The sequence below is a fragment of the Natrix helvetica genome (assembly GCF_964273705.1).
Source record: "Natrix helvetica genome assembly, chromosome: 1".
NCBI lineage: Eukaryota > Metazoa > Chordata > Lepidosauria > Squamata > Natricidae > Natrix > Natrix helvetica.
This window is the reverse complement of record NC_138548.1, coordinates 10,470,884-10,493,491: the sequence shown is the minus strand read 5'-3', so window position 1 is coordinate 10,493,491 and position 22,608 is coordinate 10,470,884. Positions and strand designations below refer to the sequence as shown.

General features: G+C 46.8%; 1 protein-coding gene across 3 annotated transcripts; it reads right to left on the bottom strand.

Annotated features, from left to right (window-relative positions):
* Positions 1–378: 378 nt before the first annotated feature.
* On the bottom strand, positions 379–20,905 carry MADCAM1 (mucosal vascular addressin cell adhesion molecule 1). 3 transcript variants are annotated; one of them, XM_081938508.1, is made up of 6 exons: positions 20,745–20,905; positions 16,161–16,436; positions 14,344–14,670; positions 10,818–11,123; positions 9,536–9,916; positions 379–1,313 (listed from the first exon to the last, which is right to left on the bottom strand). In XM_081938508.1, exons 1-6 carry the CDS (start codon positions 20,794–20,796, stop codon positions 1,204–1,206), a joined length of 1,452 nt encoding a protein of 483 aa, XP_081794634.1. In that variant the 5' UTR covers positions 20,797–20,905; the 3' UTR covers positions 379–1,203. The 3 variants fall into 3 exon arrangements, with proteins under 3 accessions (XP_081794634.1, XP_081794635.1, XP_081794636.1); XM_081938509.1 differs by having other exon boundaries at positions 9,536–9,880; XM_081938510.1 differs by having other exon boundaries at positions 9,536–9,877.
* Between the last annotated feature and the right edge of the window lie 1,703 nt (positions 20,906–22,608).

Below are 22,608 nucleotides of genomic sequence, written 5' to 3'. Positions count from 1 at the left end.
TCATGCTCTCCAAATTCCCAGTATACTCACCAGCCCCAAAGGTAATAAAACAAACTTCCTGCTGGCTGGGATGTGAAAAAAAAAATATATATCCCTGAAACTTTCAGAAAGTACATATTTGAGAACCAGCCCTTGTAGGTTCGGGATGTGCAGAAGAAAGAAAGAGAGAAAAATATCTTTTGATTTACTCTCCCTTCAATGTTCAAAACTGTAGCAGCTGTTCTGGCTGGCATTGTTATAGGTCAGAGATGGTGAATCTTTTCAGCACCAAGTGCCCAGACTGGAACACATGTGCACGTGGCGTGGCGGAGTGCCGGAAACCCGAAGATCAGGTGGCTGGTGTGTGCATGCCTGTTTTTTGGCCCCAAAATGGCCCGGAAAATGACTTGTTTTTTGGCTGATTTTCGGGCATAAAATGGCTCAAAAACAGCCTAAAAATGCCCTTAAAACCACTTAAAAACAGCCTGGAAATGGCCCGGAAAACGGCCCAAAGAAAGCCCTATTTTTGGGCCATTTCTCGGGCCATTTTCGAGTGCTCTGGCACCCGCGAAGATCAGCATGCGTGCCGAAAACCGGAAGAGCAGCAGGCGATGGCGTGTGTGTCCACAGAGAGTGCTCTGCATGCCACCTTTGGCACACATGCCATAGGTTCGCCATCACGGTTATAGGTCCATCCTAAATTGTTGGGAAACTAGCAGCCAGGCAGGGAGGAAGGATCAAGCGGGGACCCAGCCTTGAGTCCTTGCAGTCACAAGATGCATAAGCTTGACTCCCCTTTAGTCACATGGAACCTTCTCTGGGAGATTCTTGCAGTATAGGTAGAAGTCAATAGAGTTACTGGCTTAGACTTTTCACGAGGGGCTCTGGGGGTCTGTGCCTGGCGTAAACAGTGGCACTCAAACCTACAGTTCCACCGACTTCACATCAAAGCCGAAGAAGGATCCGGCCACCAGTTCTGCAGTGAATGCCCACTGCCCCTTCGATAGCACGAATGACCTTGGAAAAGGGCTCTTCATTTCCACCTCTTATGATCTTGACCAGTGCAGAAAATCCTGGCGATGTGTCCGGTGAAGTCCCTCTGGGTTTGCCTGATAGCCCTTAAAAAGCCAGAGAATAGTTTTCACAGTCTGGCCAGAAGTCCAGAAGCCAGAGGGGGGGTATAGCCAAGGAGATGGACAGACGGTTTTTCAGCCTTTTGCTTGTTCACCATCGCTGCCGTTGCCGCCATCGATGGGTGATGTAGCCTGTGAGGATCAGCCCGAAGAGGGATCCAGTGGCTCCGATGGTGAAAAGGGCATCTGTGTTGACCACGTCTGCAAAAGGAAAGGGATGCAAACCATGTATTTAGTGCTGTAAACAGAGTGGTGAATCTACCTCCTTTAAAAAATAATAATATTTTTATTAGTTTTTTTCCATTCTTTTAAACATAGATATACAATACAATAGCAGAGTTGGGAGGGACCTTGGAGGTCTTCTAGTCCAACCCCCTGCCTAGGCAGGAAACCCTATACCGTTTCAGACAAATGGCTATCCAACATCTTCTTAAAGACTTCCAGTGTTGGGGCATTCAAAACTTCTGGAGGCAACTTCTGTTCCACTGATTAATTGTTCTCACTGTCAGGAAATTTCTCCTCAGTTCTAAGTTGCTTCTCTCCTTGATTAGTTTCCACCCATTGCTTCTTGTTCTACTCTCTGGTGCCTTGGAGAATAGCTGAACTCCCTCTTCTTTGTGGCAACCCCTGAGATATTGGAACACTGCTGTCATGTCTCCCCTAGTCCTTAAGCTAAACATACCCAGTTCCTGCAACCATCCTTCATATGTTTTAGTCTCCAGTCCCTTAATCATCTTTGTTGCTCTTCTCTGCACTCTTTCTAGAGTCTCCACATCTTTTTTACATCGTGGCGACCAGAACTGAATGCAGTATTCCAAGTGTGGCCTTACCAAGGCCTTATAAAGTGGTATTAACACTTCACGTGATCTTGATTCTATCCCTCTGTTGATGCAGCCTAGGACTGTGTTGGCTTTTTTGGCAGCTGCTGCACACGGCTGGCTCATATTTAAATGGTTGTCCACTAGGACTCCAAGATCCCTCTCACAGTTACTACTACTGAGCAAGGTACCACCTATACTGTACCTGTGCATTCGGTTTTTGTTGCCTAAATGTAGAACCTTACTCTTTTCACCATTGAATTTCATTTTATTAGATAGTGCCCAATGTTCAAGTTTGTCAAGATCCTTCTGTATCTTAAGATGATCTATATAGATCTATAGAGGATCTATATCATCTTTGCAACATTTCTACATTATTAAGCATCCATTATTCCCCCCCAAAAGGGCACGAATAGCCTTTAGGAGGCTTATAGAGTGCTCTTGGTGGATGGGGGTGGGGCAAAAAACAAGCAAAAAACGGCCATGAATAGCCCTTAGGAGGCTTGTAGGTGCTCCTGGGGCTGGGGGAGGCTGCAAAATAGAACAAAAAATGACCTGTTTTTCGCTCATGTCTGCCCTCCCCAGCCCCCAGGATTACTCTGCAAGGCTCCTAAAGGCTATGCAGGGCCATTTTGGTGAAGGGGGTGGGATTTCGGGTGGCAAAAAATGCTGTATTCAGTGTATAAGATGCACCCAGATTTTCAGCTTCTCTTTTGAGGGAAAAAGGTGCACCTTATACTCCGAAAAATATGGTAGTTAGTTCTATTATTCTTTCCATGTACTTATTTCTATACAATACTTCTTATGTCCTTCTATGTACATATGTTTCTCTTATATATCTTATTCAGTACTATTTTATATACAGTCCATCTTACATTCCCCCCCCCTCTTGTTAATTCTGCGGTTTTATGATTATTTTCTAACTTCTTAAACTTCCTCGTCCCCCTTTATTGCTCTCTTATTCTTTGCATCTTTCCTCTAACCATTTGTACCATAAATTCCCTACTGAGTAATACTCAGATTCTTCTTTATCTTTTATTTCTTTTGTGGGTCTGTCCATTTCAGCGCATTCTAACATATTTTTTTATCATGTTTTCTTCTGTTGGTGTATTTTCGTTTTTCCAATTCTGTGCGTACATGATTCTTGCTGCAGTTATTACATGTGATATTAAGTATTTGATTTTCGTCTCATACTTCCCTGCAATTATCCCTAATAAAAATAATTCCGGTTTTAATTCTGTCGGTTGTGTAAATATATCTTCCAGCCATCTTCTATTAACCCACCTCACAGAGCCCTGGTGGCGCAGGGGTAAGAATGAAGTATTACAGGCAAACTCTGCCCACTGCCAGGAATCCGATCCTGACAGGCTGAAGGTTGACTCAGCCTTCCACCCTTCTGACGTCGGTAAAATGAGGACCTGGACTGTTGTGGGTGATAGGCTGACTCTGTAAACTGCTTAGAGGGGTGTAAAGCACTATTAAGCGGTGTATAGGTCTAAGTGCTATTGTTATTGTTAGTATTTTCCACCCTTTCTCTATCTGTCGGTGAGAAAGATACTAAGATAACCCACCTCCCAGGTGTAGAAATATTAGGATTACAAATCAGGGGTGAAATGCTCTGAAGTCTGCTACCGGTTTGCTAATCGTTGGAACCAAAACATTAGTAAAAAAAATTTTTTTTTCAACTACCGGTTCGAGTGAACCGGTAGCATTTCACCCCTGTTACAAATATTTAAATACCTCTGCCTGTATATTACATTTCTCCACCATTTGTAGTAATTTGATTTCTTGTTATTCATATAAGTTCATTCTTTTTAAAATGTAAATAGTATTGTTTGTAAAGGTTCTTTTAACATTAGAACTTTACACTTAACCATTTTAATGCATTTTCAAAAATGTTTTCTAAAATACATTATTTATTTTAGGATTTTTAAAAAATCTCACCTTTATTAGTTTTGTGAATAACCTAAGGCAGAAAACATACAATACTTCCTCCTCCTCCTCCTCCTCCTCCTCCTCCTCCTCCTCCTCCTCCTCCTCCTCCTCCTATTTTCCACACAACAACAAGCCTGTGAGGTGGGTTGGGCAGTGAGAGAGTAACCCAGCTGGTTTTCATCCTTAAGACAGGACTAGAACTCACAGTCTCCTGGTGATTAACCCAAAGTCACCCAACCCGATTTTACCCTGGTGCTCTCAATATGACCCAAATCCAATACAGGTAGTCCTCGACTTATATCACAATTGAGCCCAACCAATTTTTTCAGACTATAAGACGCACCAGTGTCTACGTTCCCTCTAAGGTGCGCGGCTGCGCTAGCGCGCAGGTGGCAAGAAAACACCACGCAGCAGTTTTCAACTGCCGCGCAGTGATTTCTATTGCCACAGGCTTTGGAAGCTGGGGAGGTCCTTTGCGGGCAGCTAGAACGGGCCGCCTGCAAAGGACTTCCCCAGACTTGCTTTGAGGAGCACGGGGCGACTGAGGCTAGTTGTGAAGCCCCAAAGCCCCCACCGCCACCGGAAGAACTGCTGCCACCTCCTCCTCCTCCTCCTCTAACAGGCAGCACTGCCGGATTTGCCGCCCGGCGCTGCGGCTGAGATGAAGCCGGCAAAGCCCCAGCCGGCATCTCCGCGCGTGGCAGCGGTGCCTCCCCTCTGCTCGGAGCACCTGAGCTCAGCGCTGGGTTACCCCTGCCTGCCCCCTCCTCCTCCTCCGCCGTGCTTTTGAAGAGCCATGAGGCTGCGGGAGACAGTAGGAAGGCGGGGAGGGAGCAGGGGGAAAAAAAGCCTCATGGTTCTTCAAAAGCACGGAGGAGAAGGAGCAGGCACGGGTTACCCAGCGCTGAGCTCAGGAGCAAATCTGGTGGTGCTGTTGGAGGAGGAGGAGGTAGCAGCAGTTATTCTGGTGGCAACTCGTCGGCAACTTCAGCAGCAGCCCTGCCCACAATGAAGAAAGCAGAGATGGAGCAGATCCACGCAGATGACGTCGCTGCAACATGACTGGAGGAGGAATTCTGGGAGTTGAAGTCCACAAGTGTTAAAGCTGTCAGGTTTGAAGAGCTCTGCATTTTTTTTCTAGGGGTGGAAGGGTCTTGTAACTTGACAGCTTTAAGACTTCCATGCTTCAAATGCCAGAGTTCCTGAGCCAACAGGACTGGAGGAGAAATTCTGGGAGTTTATTTATTTTATTTATTTCTTAGATTTTTAGACCGCCCCTCTCCCAAAAAGGGACTCGGGGCGGTGTACAGTCAATATAATAAAATCATTCATAATAATTAAATACATTTAAACTACATTTAAGATACATTTGGAGGGGGAAATAGGCTGTACTAAGAAATAAATAATTCTAATCTTAAAACATCACAATTAAAACCCCAAACCCTAAAATAAAATAAATCCCTGGGAGGTAAAACTAAGAAAGTGCCAGGCCAGCTGATTGAAACAGGTGAGTCTTTAACTTTTGCCGGAAGGAACGGAGGTCGGTGGTAGTTCGAATGTCTGGGGGGAGGTCATTCCAGAGGGTTGGGCCCATCACAGAGAAGGATCTACTCCTAGGTGTCGCCCGCTGGCATTGACTAGCAGACGGCACCAGGAGGAGCCCCTCTCTGTGTGAGCGGATAGGTCGCAGGGACGTGTGTGGTAGGATGCGATCCTGCAGGTAACTAGGTCCTCTGCCATGGAGCGCTTTAAAGATGGTGATCAATACCTTGAAACGCACCCGAAAGGCCACAGGTAGCCAGTGCAGCTCGCGCAGGAGAGGTGTTACGTGGGAGTAACGTGTACTTCCCATAATAACCCGCGCGGCTGCGTTCTGAACTAGCTGCAGTCTCCGGATGCGTCCCAAGGGAAGCCCCATGTAGAGGGCATTGCAGTAGTCCAGGCGAGACGTCACCAGCGCATGAGTGACCGTGCGCAGGGCACTCCGGTCCAGTAGGGGGCGCAATTGGCGCACCAGGCGAACCTGGTGGAACGCCCCCCTTGCCACGGCTGCCACATGGTCTTCCATTGACAGCCGGGCATCAAGGAGGACGCCCAAATTGCGCGCCCGCTCCACAGGGGACAATTGTTCGCCCCCTATGGCCAGCGATGGAGTCAGCTGGCTGAACCGAGGTGCCGGTAACCACAGCCACTCGGTCTTGGAGGGGTTGAGTTTGAGTCTGTTGTCCCCCATCCAGACCCCGACGGCTTCCAAACACCGGGACATCACTTCGACAGCCTCGTTGGGGTGGTTTGGGGTTGAAATATACAGCTGAGTATCATCAGCGTAAAGATGGTACTCAACCTCAAAACCACGGATGATCTCACCCAGCGGCTTCACATATGCGTTGAACAGGAGAGGCGAGAGGACCGACCCCTGTGGCACCCCACAAGTGAGTGGCCTCAGGGATGATCTCTGCCCCCCTGTCAACACACATTGCTTCCGGTCGGAGAGGTAGGAGCCGAACCACCGCAAAACGGTGCCTCCGACTCCCATCCCCTCCAACCGGCGCAATAGGATACCATGGTCGATGGTATCAAAAGCCGCCGAGAGGTCTAATAGAACCAGGATAGAGGAGCAACCCCTATCTCTGGCCCTCCAGAGATCATCAACCAACGCGACCAAGGCTGTCTCAGTGCTGTGCCCGGGTCGGAAGCCGGACTGGCGTGGGTCTAGATAGTCGGATTCGTCTAGGTGTCGTGGGAGCTGCTGCGCCACCACATTCTCGACAACCTTCGCCAAGAAGGGGAGGTTGGAGACTGGACGATAGTTAGCTAGCTCCATTGGGTCGAGCGCAGGCCTCTTGAGCAAGGGTCTCACCACCGCCTCTTTCAAGGCGGTTGGTAAGTATCCCTCACTCAGTGAGGTGCTCACCAGGCCCAGGAGCCAGCCTCGTGTCACTTCCCAGGCTGCCAGTACCAGCCAGGAGGGGCACGGGTCCGTTAAACAAGTGGTGGGTCGCAGCCGTCCACGCAGCCTGTCCAAATCCTCGGGGGCAACAGAGTCAAACTCCTCCCAGAATGGTCTCTCAAGACTCGCTGTTGGCGGCTCGTCTGGTCCACTGACGGAGGTCCACCCGCTCCGGATCTGATCGATTTTGTCCTGAAGATATTCCCCAAACTCCTCTGCTCTACCCTGTAAGGGTGTCTCCCGCGCCCCCTGCGATAAAAGGGAGCGAGTCACCCTAAACAGGGCGGCAGGGCGGTTATCCGCGGACGCAATAAGAGCAGCACAATGTCTACGTTTGGCCGCTCTTATTGCCACAAGGTAAGTCCGCAAATAGGCTCTTACCTGTGTTCGGTCAGATTCGGAGCGCGAGGATCTCCACCTGCTCTCTAGACGTCTCCTGTGGCGCTTCATCACCCTGAGCTCCTCAGTAAACCAAGGAGCCCGGGTGGGTCAATGCCGCAGGAGAGGTCGCAAAGGCGCAACCCGGTCCAAGGCCCCAGTCATCGCCCTATTCCAGGCAGTCACTAGGTCCTCGGAACGGGAGCGGGACAAGGCTACAGGTATTGGCCCAAGCTCCGTCTGGAATCTATCAGATTCCATCAGGTGCCTGGGGCGGTACCAGTTTATAGAGTCTGGTTCCGCCTCCTCGCGGTGGGGGATAGCGCCAGGGAAGTCCAGCCGGAGGGATGAGTGGTCTGACCATGACAGGGGCGTGATAACTAAATCCCCTATTCCCAGATCACTCGTCCACTGTTCAGATACAAAAATGAGGTCCAGTGTGTGGCCCCCTTCGTGAGTGGGGCCCTGCACTGATTGGGTCAGGTCCATGGCCGTCATGGAAGCCATGAACTCCCGAGCCACCTCGGAAGCCGCTCCCGTTGACGGCAAGTTGAAGTCCCCCATGACCAAAAGTCTGGGAGTCTCAACTGCCGTCGCTGAGATTAGCTCGAGGAGCTCGGGCAGGGCTGCTGATGCATAGCGAGGAGCCAAGTATACAATCAGCAAGCCCCACTGCCTCCCTGGGCCCCAGCTCACACCAAGGGACTCACACCCGGGTATCTGAGGAACAGTGAACTCCCTCGGCTCTAAACATTCCCGCATAACCACCGCCACCCCACCACCCTTACCCAGGGCCCGAGGCTGATGGAATGCTCAAAAACCCGGTGGGCACATTTCCACGAGGGGTAAACCACCCTCGTGGCCCAACCAGGTCTCCGTTATCCCTGCAAGGTCTAGCTCCCCCTCTGAGATCAACTCATTAATGAGGGGGGCCTTGTTGGTGACAGACCTTGCATTGCAAAGCATCAGCCGCAGGCCCTGGCTCTGTAGCACCTGTCCACCTAGACTGCAGGGGTTGGTACAAGCGACCGGGCGTAACCAGCAGCCGCGGTCTCCCAACCGACCTTGGGATCTTATCCTGTCCTCGCATCCCCTCCTCCCCGCGACCGTTGTAATAGGACAACCCTCTGCTTTCGTGACCTTTATATTCCCCCCCTCCACCGCATCCCCGTCCTTCCTGGACTCACCTGTCTGTCCGGCTCTGGTCCTCCTCCCGGTCTGATTAACCCTCCCCCCCACCCTGGGACCCCCTAAAAAAGATAAAAAACATTTTACTAAAAATCCCCTTAGCTTCCGATTCCTGCACCTCTCGGGGTCCACGAACCCGTCCTTGAGGCGGGCCCTTGAAAGAGCCAAGGGCCAAGCCTGCGAGAGAGGGGCCTCCCGCAGGCGGAGCAAGTCTAACCTCGAATACGTTATTAAAAGTCCCAATAGGGTAAGGTACTGATAAAACAAAGTTGATAGGTCATAGCCGGCAGGGCTAGGGTCTCAATAAAGGACCAGAGTTGAAGTCCACAAATCTTAAAGCTTTCAGGTTTGAAGACCCCTGGGGGTTTTTTTCCCTAAAGGGTTAGGGGTGCAAGGGTCTTGTAACTTGACAGCTTTAAGAGTTGCGTGCTTCAAATGCCAGAGTTTCTGAGCCAACATTTTGGTTGCTAAGCAGGAGCGTTGTTAAATGATACTGATATTATATAACACTTTGAATTAAGCGGGTACCTTGAAGAAACATAACTTTGAGTTTCAAATAATACTGATTTCGTTGTTGTCTTAGGTGACATCTGTGAAAAAAATTTGGGTGCTCAGGCATGAAAATGTGCCACTCAAACACTATACTTTTCTGCTCATATCGAAAAAAAATTAGAGGGAACATTGACCAGTGTATCAAGACGCATCAAGATTTCGAAGAGGTAAGTAAGAAAAAAACCAGCTTGTTTTTCGCAAAAATGGGATGCGGGGACAGGGCTTCGGGAAGGCAAAAATGGTTGTATTCGGTGTATAAGATGCACCAACATTTCCACGCTCTTTTAGGGTGGTGGTGGAAAGGTGCGTCTTATACTCCGAAAAATACGGTAAGTGAATCTGGTTTCCCCCTTAACTTTGTTGACCGAAGGTCGCAAAAGGGGATCCCATGACCCCAGGACACTGCAACTGTCATCAATACGAGTCAGTTGCCAGGCGTCCAAATTTTGATCACATGACCATAGGGACGCTGTGGTGGTCGTAAGTGTGAAAAAAGATCATAAGACTTTTTCCCAGTGCCGTTGTAACTTTGAATAGTCGCTAAACAAACTCGTAAGTTGAGGACTACCTTCATTTTGAACACGCCACTTCACCTCACTCACCACTAGACACCACGACGCGCAAGCTTGCTATTCGGGGTGGGCTGGCGATCGCAACGCATCGATAGACCCCCTGGTGCTCCAAGCTGACATTCTCAACCATCAGGGTCGACCGACCCTCAGCTTCCTCCAGACGGTACCGCGATTGGGCCACTGGGGTTTCCACCCACTGTATTCCGACATCTCTGCTGCACTTGGCAGCCTGGCAGGTGATGCGAAGGACGCCTCCCAAGATCCCTTGGGTGGGCATAGGCACGATCGTGGGTCGGCAGTGGTCCTTCGGTTTTTCTGTGGTCCCTTCTGTCGAGAAACCGTCAGTCGTGGAAACCGGCTTGGTAGTTGATCCTTCTGTCGTGGAAAGAGGCTTTGCAGTTAATTCTTGGCCTGTTAAGAAAGGGACAAGCAAAACCTGAGTTTGGCTGAAAGACCTAAACTGGGGTCGGCAACCTTAAACACTCAAAGAGCCACAAAAGTCCTAAATGGAAGCCCTGTTCAATTCTGGAGCCGACCGGAAGTCCGGTTCCCCCACCATAGAGTCTCCTCCTAGCAGGGCATCCTTTTTCCTCTACCTGTCCTAACCGACAGCCCTATCAATTGTGGAGCCAACCAGCGAGAGGGAGCCGCAGCAGAGGGATGAAAGAGCCACATGCAGCTCCGGAGCTGCAGGTTGCTGACCCCTGACCTAAACCTAGTGACATCTCAAGATGGAATTGTGCATGGTGATGGACCTTGTCTCAAATTTTGGAGAGGTTTTGTACTGTTATAGAGACTAATTTGATTTTGAACCTAACGACGGCAGCAAGATTGTTGGTGGCGCAGTATTGGAAGAAGGAAGAGTTGCCCACTATCCAAGAATGGACGTTAAAAGTAGTAAACTTAGCAGAGATGGCCAAAATCTCAGCGTATCTGAAGGACCACTCAGATGAGAAGTATAAGCTGGACTGGAGAAGATGGATTGACTATATTCAAAACAAATATCGGACTAAAAAATTTCAGTTAGCTTATGAATGAAGGCATAAGGAATGCTACAATTTATTCAAAGCTAGTTTAATAAAGGGGGAGTTAAAGCACAAGAATAGTAACATGCTAAAATTAGTTAGCTGATGTTAGCGTATGGTTGTTAAATGTTTATACCCTGTATTTTGCTCTGGGGGAGGGAGGGAGGGAAGAGGGGTAGGGATGGGGAAGAGGGAAGGGTAAGGGGGGTAATAATTGTAAAACTTATTTAAAAAGTTTTAAGAATAAAATTTTGGAGAGGTTGTCTCCAGCTCTGCTAGAGGGTTACCTGTTGGATAAGAAGTTTCAGTGGAGTTCTTGACCACTGTGATGGAGTTGTGATCCTTAATTAGGGATTCCAGTGTGGGGGCAGCTGTTGGTGTAACCACAGATGTCCCAGAGCTGGTATGCTTGGTGGAAACAAGACGGAGAAGGCTAGTGGTTGTCCCAACTGAGGACTTCCAATCAGCTGTGGTGAGTAGCTCCAAAGCAGGTGTTTGACTTATCCTTCCAGATGTGGGAGTAAGGGCGTCAGTAGCAGTAGACGTGGGAGTAAGGGCGTCAGTAGCAGTAGCACCGCGAAGCTCCTGTGTAGCTGTAAACCAAGTATTTAGAATTGTTAAGAGAAACTGTTTCAAGACTTTAGGTCTCCTTTGTTAGATGAGGGGCGGGAGTCAATCGGCAACCTCCAAAAATCTCCAGAATGACAGGAAAGGGAATTTTTAATTGGCAAAATGATCTCCCTAAAATTAAGGCATCCACAAACCAGTAAAACCTGAGACAGTTTTGTTTTTCCCCACCTGACTTATCAACTTTAGACTTGGCAACTTTAAGACTTGTGGACTTCAACTCCCAGAACTTGCCTACCAGCATGGATGTTTGAGGAATTCTGGGAGTTGAAGTCCACAAATCTTAAAAGTTGCCAAGTTTGGAGACCTCTGCTCTAGGCACAAAACAGACCTGAAAAATTGGCCTCACCCCTTACCAACGAAATCAAAACATCATGGGTCCTGTTTCACTCCCTGCGCCCAAGCCAAGGCCCCCAAAATGGGGCTGAAGGCCAAAGATATTGCCAGCTCTTCAAAACTAGAACTGATCTAGATTTATATAGTTCATTTTTGGCTCTCCTTTTTTTTTAAAGGAAAAAACCAAAATTGTACATGAATAATATTTTACTTTCAAAGTTACTGACTAATGAAATTGGGATGCAAACGAAAACATTTAAAATAAAATTCTCCAAGTATAAGATTTGTCTGTAATTATGGAGATAGCCAAACTGTTTTAATTAGAGTTAAGTATTTATCTAGCTTTGGTTCCCTTTGGAAACTGCTTTTTGCTCGCAAGTGAAAAAAAATGAAACTTTGATCATTGGAAGGATTTTAAGGTTTAAGGTTTATTTAATTTATAGACCGCCCCCTCTCCCCGTAGGGACTCTGGGCGGTGTACAGACCGTTCATGATCAAAACAACAGAACATAACATAAGACATAGAACAAAAACAACACACACATACTGTCTGTATATAAAACCCCAAAACCAATTTAAATAATTAAAAACAATTTTAAAACCCATTTAAAACCCCAATATAAAATTTAAAAAGCCATCCAGGAAAGTTAGTAATAGATGTTAAATGCAATTACGATTATAATTATAATTAGGCCAGACCAGCTGCTCGAAACAGGTGGGTCTTGAGTTTCTTGCGGAAGGCGCGGAGATCAGAGGTGGTTCTAATATCGGGGGGGAGGTCGTTCCAGAGGGTTGGCCCCATCACAGAGAAGGTCCTACTCCTAGGCACCGCCCGCCCGCACTGTTTAGTGGAAGGTACCCGGAGGAGACCCTCTCTGTGAGAGCGGATTGGTCACAGGGATGTATGGGGTAGTCCAGAAATATTTAGAAATCTAAAGATTAAGGTTGTGCGTCCTTTTTTGTATTTTACTGCACTGAAAAAAAAAGTTTAAAAATCTTCCCTTTCCTCTCCTCTTTGCCTTTTTTCTTAGTTTTTTTTTCTTTATTTTTATTTTTAAATGAAAATGAATTTTTAAAAAATGATTATCAAAGAAAAGATTCACCCGTAATCCTAATATGGCACAGGCCCAATTTCAAAGTCTGGGTTGACTGCAGGGGGAGTATTCAACAGGTTTTGACCGGTTCTAGTGAACCGGTAGCAGAATTTTTGAGAAGTTCAGAGAACCGGCAAATACCACCTATGGTTGGCTCCGCCCCCATTTATTCTCTGCCTCCCAAGTTCCAGCTAATTGGGAGGGAATGGAGATTTTGCAGTATCCTTGCCCTGGAGTGTGGTGGGAATGGAGATATTACAGTATCCTTCCCCTGGAGTGGGGTGGGAATGGGGATTTTGCAGTATCCTTTCCCTGGAGTGCGGTGGGAATGGAGATATTACAGTATCCTTCCCCTGGAGTGGGGTGGGAATGGGGATTTTGCAGTATCCTTTCCCTGGAGTGCGGTGGGAATGGAGATATTACAGTATCCTTCCCCTGGAGTGGGGTGGGAATGGGGATTTTGCAGTATCCTTTCCCTGGAGTGCGGTGGGAATGGAGATATTACAGTATCCTTCCCCTGGAGTGGGGTGGGAATGGGGATTTTGCAGTATCCTTTCCCTGGAGTGCGGTGGGAATGGAGATATTACAGTATCCTTCCCCTGGAGTGGGGTGGGAATGGGGATTTTGCAGTATCCTTTCCCTGGAGTGGGGAGGGAATGGAGATATTACAGTATCCTTCCCCTGGAGTGGGGTGGGAATGGGGATTTTGCAGTATCCTTTCCCTGGAGTGGGGAGGGAATGGAGATATTACAGTATCCTTCCCCTGGAGTGGGGTGGGAATGGGGATTTTGCAGTATCCTTTCCCTGGAGTGCGGTGGGAATGGAGATATTACAGTATCCTTCCCCTGGAGTGGGGTGGGAATGGGGATTTTGCAGTATCCTTTCCCTGGAGTGCGGTGGGAATGGAGATATTACAGTATCCTTCCCCTGGAGTGGGGTGGGAATGGGGATTTTGCAGTATCCTTTCCCTGGAGTGGGGAGGGAATGGAGATATTACAGTATCCTTCCCCTGGAGTGGGGTGGGAATGGGGATTTTGCAGTATCCTTTCCCTGGAGTGGGGAGGGAATGGAGATATTACAGTATCCTTCCCCTGGAGTGGGGTGGGAATGGGGATTTTGCAGTATCCTTTCCCTGGAGTGCGGTGGGAATGGAGATATTACAGTATCCTTCCCCTGGAGTGGGGTGGGAATGGGGATTTTGCAGTATCCTTTCCCTGGAGTGCGGTGGGAATGGAGATATTACAGTATCCTTCCCCTGGAGTGGGGTGGGAATGGGGATTTTGCAGTATCCTTTCCCTGGAGTGCGGTGGGAATGGAGATTTTGCAGTATCCTTCCCCTGGAGTGGGGTGGGAATGGGGATTTTACAGTATCCTTCCCCTGGAGTGGGCTGGGAATGGGGATTTTACAGTATCCTTGCCCTGGAGTGGGATGAGAATGGGGATTTTACAGTATCCTTCCCCTAGAGTAGGGTGGGAATGGAGATTTTACAATATCCTTGCCCTGGAGGGAATGGGGATTTTACAGTATCCTTCCCCTGGAGTGGAGAGGGAATGGAGATTTTGTAGTATTCTTCCCATGGAGGGAATGGGGATTTTACAGTATCCTTGCCCTGGAGTGGATATTTTGCAGTATGCACTTCCCCTGTCATGCCCACCAAGCCCTGTCCATCAAACCACGCCCACCAAGCTACACCACACCCACAGGACCAGTAGTAAACAAATTTGAATCCCACCGCTGAATCCCTGTGAAACTTACTTGTGGGTCCGGTGATGGCGATAGCAGTCCCCTCCTTGGCAAAGATCTCTCCTTCCACCTCCAAAGTTGCTTTGCATTTGTATGTTACGTCTTCTGCCACCCTGGGGAGCTCCAGTTCAGAGTGGTAGACAAACATCTGGTCTTCTGAGCCTTCCATTTCTTCCTCTTCTGTCTCCTTGGAAGCCTCCAGCTGCTCATCTCCCTGGAACCAGCTCAATGTAAGGGCACTGTGAGGATAGATGTGATCCATGGAACATAGCAAGCGAGCCGGCTGCCCAACGGTCAGCATCTCGGGCTGGGAGCCCAGCTGCAAAGTATCTGGAAAAGCTGAGAAAAAGGATATGCAGGTGTAAGACCTGCTGTGAATATTTGTACCGTGTTTCCCTGAAAATAAGATGTCGGGGTTCCAAATAGCATCTGAAAGTAAATCAGAGTCCGAGGCAAAGTATTGCCAAAGTTCCAATTGATTAAGAGAGCCTTGTTGGCACATCTGGGAAAACCTGAATCTGAAAGCTTCCCGGTTTTCCCCACCCAGTTGAAAGTTCAAGATCTTGCCCCCACACCCACCAGTCCATCACATGATCCAATCTCCCACTGCCATGCTGGCAGTTCCACCTATCCAGTTCTGGCCAGGTGCACAAAGATAACGGATGACCTTGGCTTTTTAGAAAGAATGTTGTTATGGCTACATATCATCTAACTCCATACAATTCCCCCCCTCCCACTTTCCCACAATAGAAAATGCATAGTAGAATAATAGAAAGCGTGGCAGGCCAAAGATCCAAAAGAAAAGATGGCTGCGGGCCTGACATAAGACAGGGTCTTATTTTCTTTTGACCCCCCCCCCGAAATAAGCGCTTGGCCTTATATTTTTTGGGAGGTCTTATTATTTTTGAGGTGCAGGAGGCAGAGAGTGTGGTCACCTCCTGGATGCTGCTCTGTTGCAATATTTTCTGGGAGGGCTTATTTTTGGGGGAGGGCTTATTTTAGCACATGCACTCAAAAGCCCGATTGAGCTTATTATCCGGGGTGGGCTTATTTTCAAGGAAACAGGTTAGCTTTGCTTTTGGTGGTTATGTGCCAGCTTCACCCTGGAGTGGGGGGTGGGGGGAGGGGAGAAGGTCCCTTTCTCGGCCATTGATTAATTGCAGTTGCGTTGTGTTAACTGTAATGATATTCTCGGGCCATTCATTCTTCTGATTGTTTCAGGAAATATTGGAATCTACCCAGAGGACTGGCATGATTGGATTAGACACGTAATTATAGCTCCCGTTATGAAGAACAATAGCAACAGCCTCCCACAGAGATTCCCTCGATCACTGTCTCTCCCCAAAATGTTAGAGATGCCCTTCAGACAAGGTTGAGTTTTTGTGACTACAAACACAAGTATACAAAAGGGATTTCCTTCCTTTGTTTCTTCTTTCTCTTTTCCTCCCTCCTTTTTGCCTTTTTTCCCTCCCTCCCTCCCTCTCTTCCCTCCCCTCCCTCTCTTTCCCTTTCCCTTTCTCCTCCCTTTCCTTTCCTTTCCCTTTCCTTCCCCTTCTTCCTTTCCCTCTTCCTTTCCTTCTTTTCCTTTTCCTTTTCCTTTTCCTCTTCCTTCTCTTCCTCCTCTTCTCTTCCTCTTCTTCCTTTCCCCTTTCCCTCTTCCTTTCCTTTCCTCTCCTCTCCTCCCTTCCCTCTCCCCTTCCCCTCTCTTCTCTTCCCTTCTTCTAACTCTCTTTTCTGTCTTAAATTACTCCCTTCCCTTCCCTCTCTCCCTTCCTCCCCCGGGGAATAGATTGAAGAGAACCAACTGAGCAGATGCTTTTAGAACTTACAGTACACATTCAGCTTCACCATGGCCATCGTGGCCTGAGAGGACTTCCCTTGGCAACGTCCTGAGCACATCTTCGTCCCTTCCGTGTTAACGGTTGCATTGCTCAGCGTTAGGATGCTGTGAGTGTGGTTTGAAATGATGTTCCCCAAGTCGGTGTCCAGGCCTTCCCACTGCACTTCAGCATCAGGGCAATCCATGGAACAGATCAGCTGAATAGTGCCTCCAAGTTCCACCAGTGGCTTCAGAGGATGGATGACAGGCTTAGCAGTTGGAGCACCTGTTTGGGGCAAATGGACAACTTCCTCAGCTCTAGGCACCAAGGCATCTTCCCTGGCTGTGCTGCAACGGGACTCCAACTGCAGAAAACACAATTGCTACCAACCTGCCTTCCTGTATACTGCACGAGTCAGAAAGAGGGCTGGGAAAATATCTACACACCCCTCACAACCTGGACATAAATTGTTTCAACGTATACCTTCCAAACGACGCTATAGGGCACTGCACACCAGAACAACTAGACACAAGGACAGATTTTCCCTGAATGCCATCACTCTGCTAAACAAATAATTCCCACAACACTGTCAAACGCCGTCTTACTACGGTATTCTTTTCTCATCCTTCCTATTACCTACCTCCTTTTCTACTTGTGACTATAACTTGGTTGCTAGTATCCTCATGATTTATATTGTTTTATTTAGTTTCCTAGTATTACTTTTGTTGATTGCTTATTTAGTGCCCTATGACTATCACTAAGCGTTGTATCTTCATGATGAATGTATTTGTGATGACATATGATCATGATTTATAACTTAAAATATCTTTTATGTACACTGAGAGCTTATGCACCGAAGGCAAATTTCTTGTGTGTCCAATTACACTTGGCCAATAAAGAATTCAATTCGATTCAATTCAATTCAGTTCTGTTCTGTTCTGTTCTCTTCCTATTCCTATTCCTATTCTATTTTAGTCTTATTCCTTATTCCTTATTCCATATCCTATCCTATCCTATCCTATCCTAACCTGTCCTGGTCTTATTCCTTATTCCATTCCATTCCATTCCATTCCACTCCACTCCATTCTATTCCTATTCCTATTCTAGTCTTATTCCTTATTCCATTCCATTCCATTCTATTCTAATTCTATTCTGTTCTTATTTCTGTTCTATTCTAGTCTTATTCCTTATTCTATTCTATTCCATTCCATTCCATTCTATTCTTATTCCTATTTCTATTTCTGTTCTATTCATCTTATTCCTTATTCTATTCTATTCCATTCCACTTATTCTACTCTAATTCTATTCTGTTCTTATTCCTATTCCTATTTCTGTTCTATTCTAGTCTTATTCTTTATTCCTTATTCTATTCCATTCTATTCCATTCCATTCTATTCTTATTCTTATTCTGTTCTGTTCTGTTCTTATTCTATTCTGTTCTTATTCCTATTCCTATTCCTATTGCTATTCTATTCTAGTCTTATTGCCTATTCCTTATTCTATTCCATTTCATTCCATTCCATCATCTTCCATCCAGTTCAGTGTAAAAGATGTGATAATACAATAGTAGAGTTGGAAGGGACCTTGGAGGTCTTCTAGTCCAACCCCCTGCCTAGGCAGGAAACCCTATACCGTTTTACCGATGTAAAAGGTGCTCAGATTTTTAAGTCTATTACAAGTTTTCAACACAGATTCTTCCTGACTTCTCTCTCTCTCCCCCCCCCCCAAACTACAGATAGTCTTTGATTTACAACCCTTCATTTAGTGACCATTTGAGGTTACAAGAGGACTGGTAAAAGTCGCTTAGGACTGCTCCTCGCACTTACAACCATTGCAGCATCCCCACAGTTACACGATTAAAATCTGAGTGCTTGGCAACCAGTAGGGTTTTAATCACAGTTGCGGCATCCTGGGATCATGTGATCGCCAGCTTCCAGCAAGTGAAGTCGACGGGGGAAGTTGGATTTGCTTAACAGCAGCAGAATTCACTTAACAACTGCAGCAATTTGCTTCACATCTGTGGTCAGAAAGGTCGTAAAATGGGCTGTGACTCCCTTAACAACCGCCTTGCTTAGCCACAGAAATTCTGGTCCCAATTGCGATCGTAAATCGAGGAGCAGCTGTACCTCCAATCTGCCTTCTATTACAAGAGGGATCCTTTACAGCAGGGGTATCCAACCTTGGCAACTTTAAGCCTGGAGGACTTCAACTCCCAGAATTCCACAGCCAGCGGCCAGCAGAATTCTGGGAGTTGAAGTCCTCCAGGCTTAAAGTTGCCAGGGTTGGAGACCCCTGCTTTACAGTACAGGAGAGATCCTGGGTGAACCTATCAGCATTTCCTTGTTCTTTTTTCCTTACATCCTGCCTTTCTGCCTTGAAATATGCGCACAGAATAACAGAGTTGGAAGGGACCTTGGAGGTCTTCTAGTCCAATCCCTGCTCGGGCTGGAAACCCTACACCACTTCAGAGAAATAGCTGTCCAATCTCTTCTTAAAAATTTCCAGTGTTGGATGCATTCACAACTTCTGGAGTCAAGGCGTTCCATGAAGATATATAAAGAACTGTTGCAATTATTGGGGTACTTTAGTCTAATCAAAACATGGACTAGTAAAGGTAAATGTTCCCCTCGCACATATGTGCTAGTCGTTCCCGACTCTAGGAGGCAGTGCTCATCTCCGTTTCAAAGCTGAAGAGCCAGTGCTGTCTGAAGACATCTCTGTGGTCATGTGGCCGGCGCACGGAACGCTGTGACTTTCCCACCGAAGGTGGTCCCTATTTTTCTACTTGCATTTTTGGTTTTCAAGAAGAGATCAGACAACCGTTTGTCCGAAATGGTATACGGTCTCCTGCTTGGGTTGGACTAGAAGACCTCCAAGGTCTCCTCCAACTCTGTTATCTGCTATGCCAAATCTTCAACCACAATAATACAAGGGCCAACAATCGATGCAAATTCAAGGTAAACCGCTCCAAACTTGATTGCAGAAAATACGACTTCAGTAATAGAGTGGTCAACGCCTGGAATGCTCTACCTGACTCTGTTGTTACATCCTTAAACCCCCACAAGCTTCAACCTCAAACTGTCCACTGTGGACCTGACCCCCATTCCTAAGAGGTCTGTAAAGGGGGGCGTGCATAAGCCTACCAGCGTGCCTACCGTCTCTGTCCTACTGTCCCCATTTATTTGCACTCATTTCCTTTGTTCTTCTTCATGTTTATACTTATACCTGTTATCTTGGACATGCTTGACAAACTAACCAACTAAATAAAATAAAAATAAAGACCGATTCTCCATTGTTCCCAAGGACAGACCTGGGGATGAAATCACAGCGAAATAGATCCTGGGAAGAATGAATCAATACTTTAACGAAATACGCAGACACAGAAGATGGAGTTATTCTATAATCAAGTTAACCCAAAGGCGCTTTTTCAACAGGCAATTGGACTCTCTGGTATTTCTTTGAAGACATTTCGCTTCAAAGAAAAAAAGAAGAAGAAAGAAAGTCCATTTGGGTCTTGAAAAAGCACCTTTGGGTCAACCATGACTTGGTTGACCGAGAATCTCCCCAGACATGATCAAGTTAAGTATATTGTGCAAAGCCAATCTAAAACTTTCTGATTCTGTTTCCGAACTTGAAGGAAAAAAAAAAAAGGATGTAGAGAATAAAACGGCACGGTCAATCAAGGCAGCAAGAACCACCCCTTATCACTTTTTCGCTCCAGTTTTCAAAATGTATCTAGGATTAAAAAAAAAAAAAGCTTGCATATCCAACGGCAATCGATCCCCCGCAGTTCCCTATCTGTGCAATTCTGGTTTTTTTTTTTTTTAAAAAAAGTCTCCTCCCCACATCTATAATAATACAATACAATAGTAGAGTTGGAAGGGACCTTGGAGGTCTTCTAGTCCAACCCCCTGCCTAGGTAGGAAACCCTATACCGTTTCAGACAAATAGCTATCCATCATCTTCTTAAAGACTTCCAGTGTTGGGGCATTCACAACTTCTGGAGGCAACTTCTGTTCCACTGATTAATTGTTCTAACTGTCAGGAAGTTTCTCCTCAGTTCTAGGTTGCTTCTCTCCTTGATTAGTTTCCACCCATTGCTTCTTGTTCTACCCTCAGGTGCCTTGGAGAATAGTTTGACTCCCTCTTCTTTGTGGCAACCCCTGAGATATTGGAACAATGCTATCATGTCTCCCCTGGTCCTTCTTTCTCTTAAGCTAGACATACCCAGTTCCTGCAACCGTTCTTCATACGTTTTAGTCTCCAGTCCCCTAATCATCTTTGTTGCTCTTCTCTGCACTCTTTCTAGAGTCTCCACATCTTTTTTACATCGTGGCGACCAGAACTGAATGCAGTATTCCAAGTGTGGCCTTACCAAGGCATTATAAAGTGGTATTAACACTTCACGTGATCTTGATTCTATCCCTCTATTGATGCATCTCCCCATAACTAAGCTCAGATTAGCTATATAGGCACCTAGGCATGGATGCATTTACGAATTGAATTTTTGGAAGAGATTTATAAACATTATAGGTGGCTATAAACACACACACACACACACACACACACACACACACACACACACTGACTTACTGCAGCTGTAGGAGATCAAACTGAAGAGGAATACCAAAGAAATCACAGCCATTTCTTTCACTCCTGGATAGCTCTATTCACAGAAGCCAATCCTGCTCTGAGTTAATTCTTTCCTCCTTCCTTCCAGCTGTGAGAGGCTAATTCTTCATCTGTTCCAAAACTCACACCAACAACGCTTAAATCTAAAAGGGATGTGACCTGCCCGCCCTGCTCTTAGGGGAAGCAATTTCCTTCTCGTCCTTTAGTCTCCTCCCTTATGATAAAACTTAAAACCACACGGTATAGTATTTTCTTAGGTATTTTGTTTCGTTTTCAAACTGAAGGGTGGGTGTGTTAAAGGTAACCCTCTCCCATGCCCCCAAGAGTCATTTTTTTAAAATTTTTAATTATTTTTTTTATTTTTAAACTTGAACATATCGTCTTCCATTAAACAGTGTGTCGCCTGGGTACAATTACAATCAAGGTTTACATCATTCGTTGCATTCATGATAATTTCCTAACCTCACAATATTAATAATCAGCATTATAACTCTATGCATTTCTCCCTCTGAATGTATCTTCTATTGAAAACATAATATTATATTGAGTATGGTCGTCTTAATAATCATATATAACCGTGATGGCAAACCTGTAGCCCTTTCTGCCAGTTTGCGAGCCATCGCCCAGCTCAGTTCCAACACGCATGCCAGCCATTCATTTGCGGGTCCCTGTTGCACATGTGGGAGTTACACATGCATGCGTGGTGGGCGGGGGCGGTTATCATGCACGCATGCAAGGGGTACTTCAGGGAGGCCTGTGTTGAAAGAAATATCCTTCTGGGTTCGGCTCCAAGTGGGGAAAAAGACACTGGAGACATGGAGGCTGCCTGGAAAGATGGTTTTAATGGTGGGCAGGACCACACGGCTTGAGTCCTGAACAGAAAAGGTGATCACATGCTTCAATGTTGGTGGAGAAGAAGAGAAGGAAGGACTGAGATGCTGAAAGTCCCTGGTTTTATGCCCTCTCTGGCCTTTGATCTTGAGCTTGTCTTCTGATGGGTTGTCAGACTCCCATGGGGCCAAGCAGGGGCAACTCTCTAGGCTGCGTTTTGAATCCAGGTTTGGTTGAGTTCTCAGATGCCATGTGGGGAGATGGGTAAAGGGCCAATCAGGTCACATGGCTGGCAAGCCACTCCCACCCAGTCACATGGCCAGCAAGCCACTCCCACAAAGCAGGCCACACCTACAGAAGAGGTTCTAAAACATTTTGAAACCCACCACTGATGTAAAGGGACTGGCTTGGCCACCTTAATGGCCCATTGACAAAGGGGGATGGAGGGGCAGGAAGCTGCAGGGAGCTATTCTCTGTTTATAAAACATGTTTCTCCCTTTTCACATCCAGGGAAATATTCTGCCTTTTCAATATTTCCTAGGATATTTCATTTTTCTGGGAGAGGGATGGGTTTTAACTTTCCACACCTGCTAGGCCCAAAACAAAACATGGTGCGGGTGTGTGTGTGTGTCGTGTGCATGCGTGGGGGGTGGGGGTGGGGAGCGCGGGGTGGCGGGGTGGCCCAGTGTCTGGATTTTGACCATGTGACCATGAGGATGCCGCAACGGTCTTAAGTGTGAAAAACAGTCATAAGACACTTTTTTCAGTGCCGTTGTAATTTGAATGGTCACTAAACGAACTGTTGTAAGTCGAGGACTGCCTGTACGAGGGATTTAGCCAAGAACGTAAGCCTCATTCCCCCGCAGGAACAGACTGCAAACTCGCACTGCTGATGCTGCTCATTTCAGCTTCCGATGTGGCAATAACACGCATTCAGCCTTAGGGTGGATGAAGGAGTGCAGGTTAAACTAATTCTTATCCAATTTTGGAAGGG

Excerpts from the sequence above, each read along its gene's own strand:
- MADCAM1 (XM_081938508.1), bottom strand. The coding sequence starts at position 20,796 with ATGGCTGTGATTTCTTTGGTATTCCTCTTCAGTTTGATCTCCTACAGC. Across the intron at positions 16,437-20,744 it reads TTTGATCTCCTACAGCTGCA|GTGCTCCAACTGCTAAGCCT; the intron begins GTAAGTCAGTGT and ends TGCCCCAAACAG. Across the intron at positions 1,314-9,535 it reads GCGCGTCGTGGTGTCTAGTG|ACGTGGTCAACACAGATGCC; the intron begins GTGAGTGAGGTG and ends TTCCTTTTGCAG.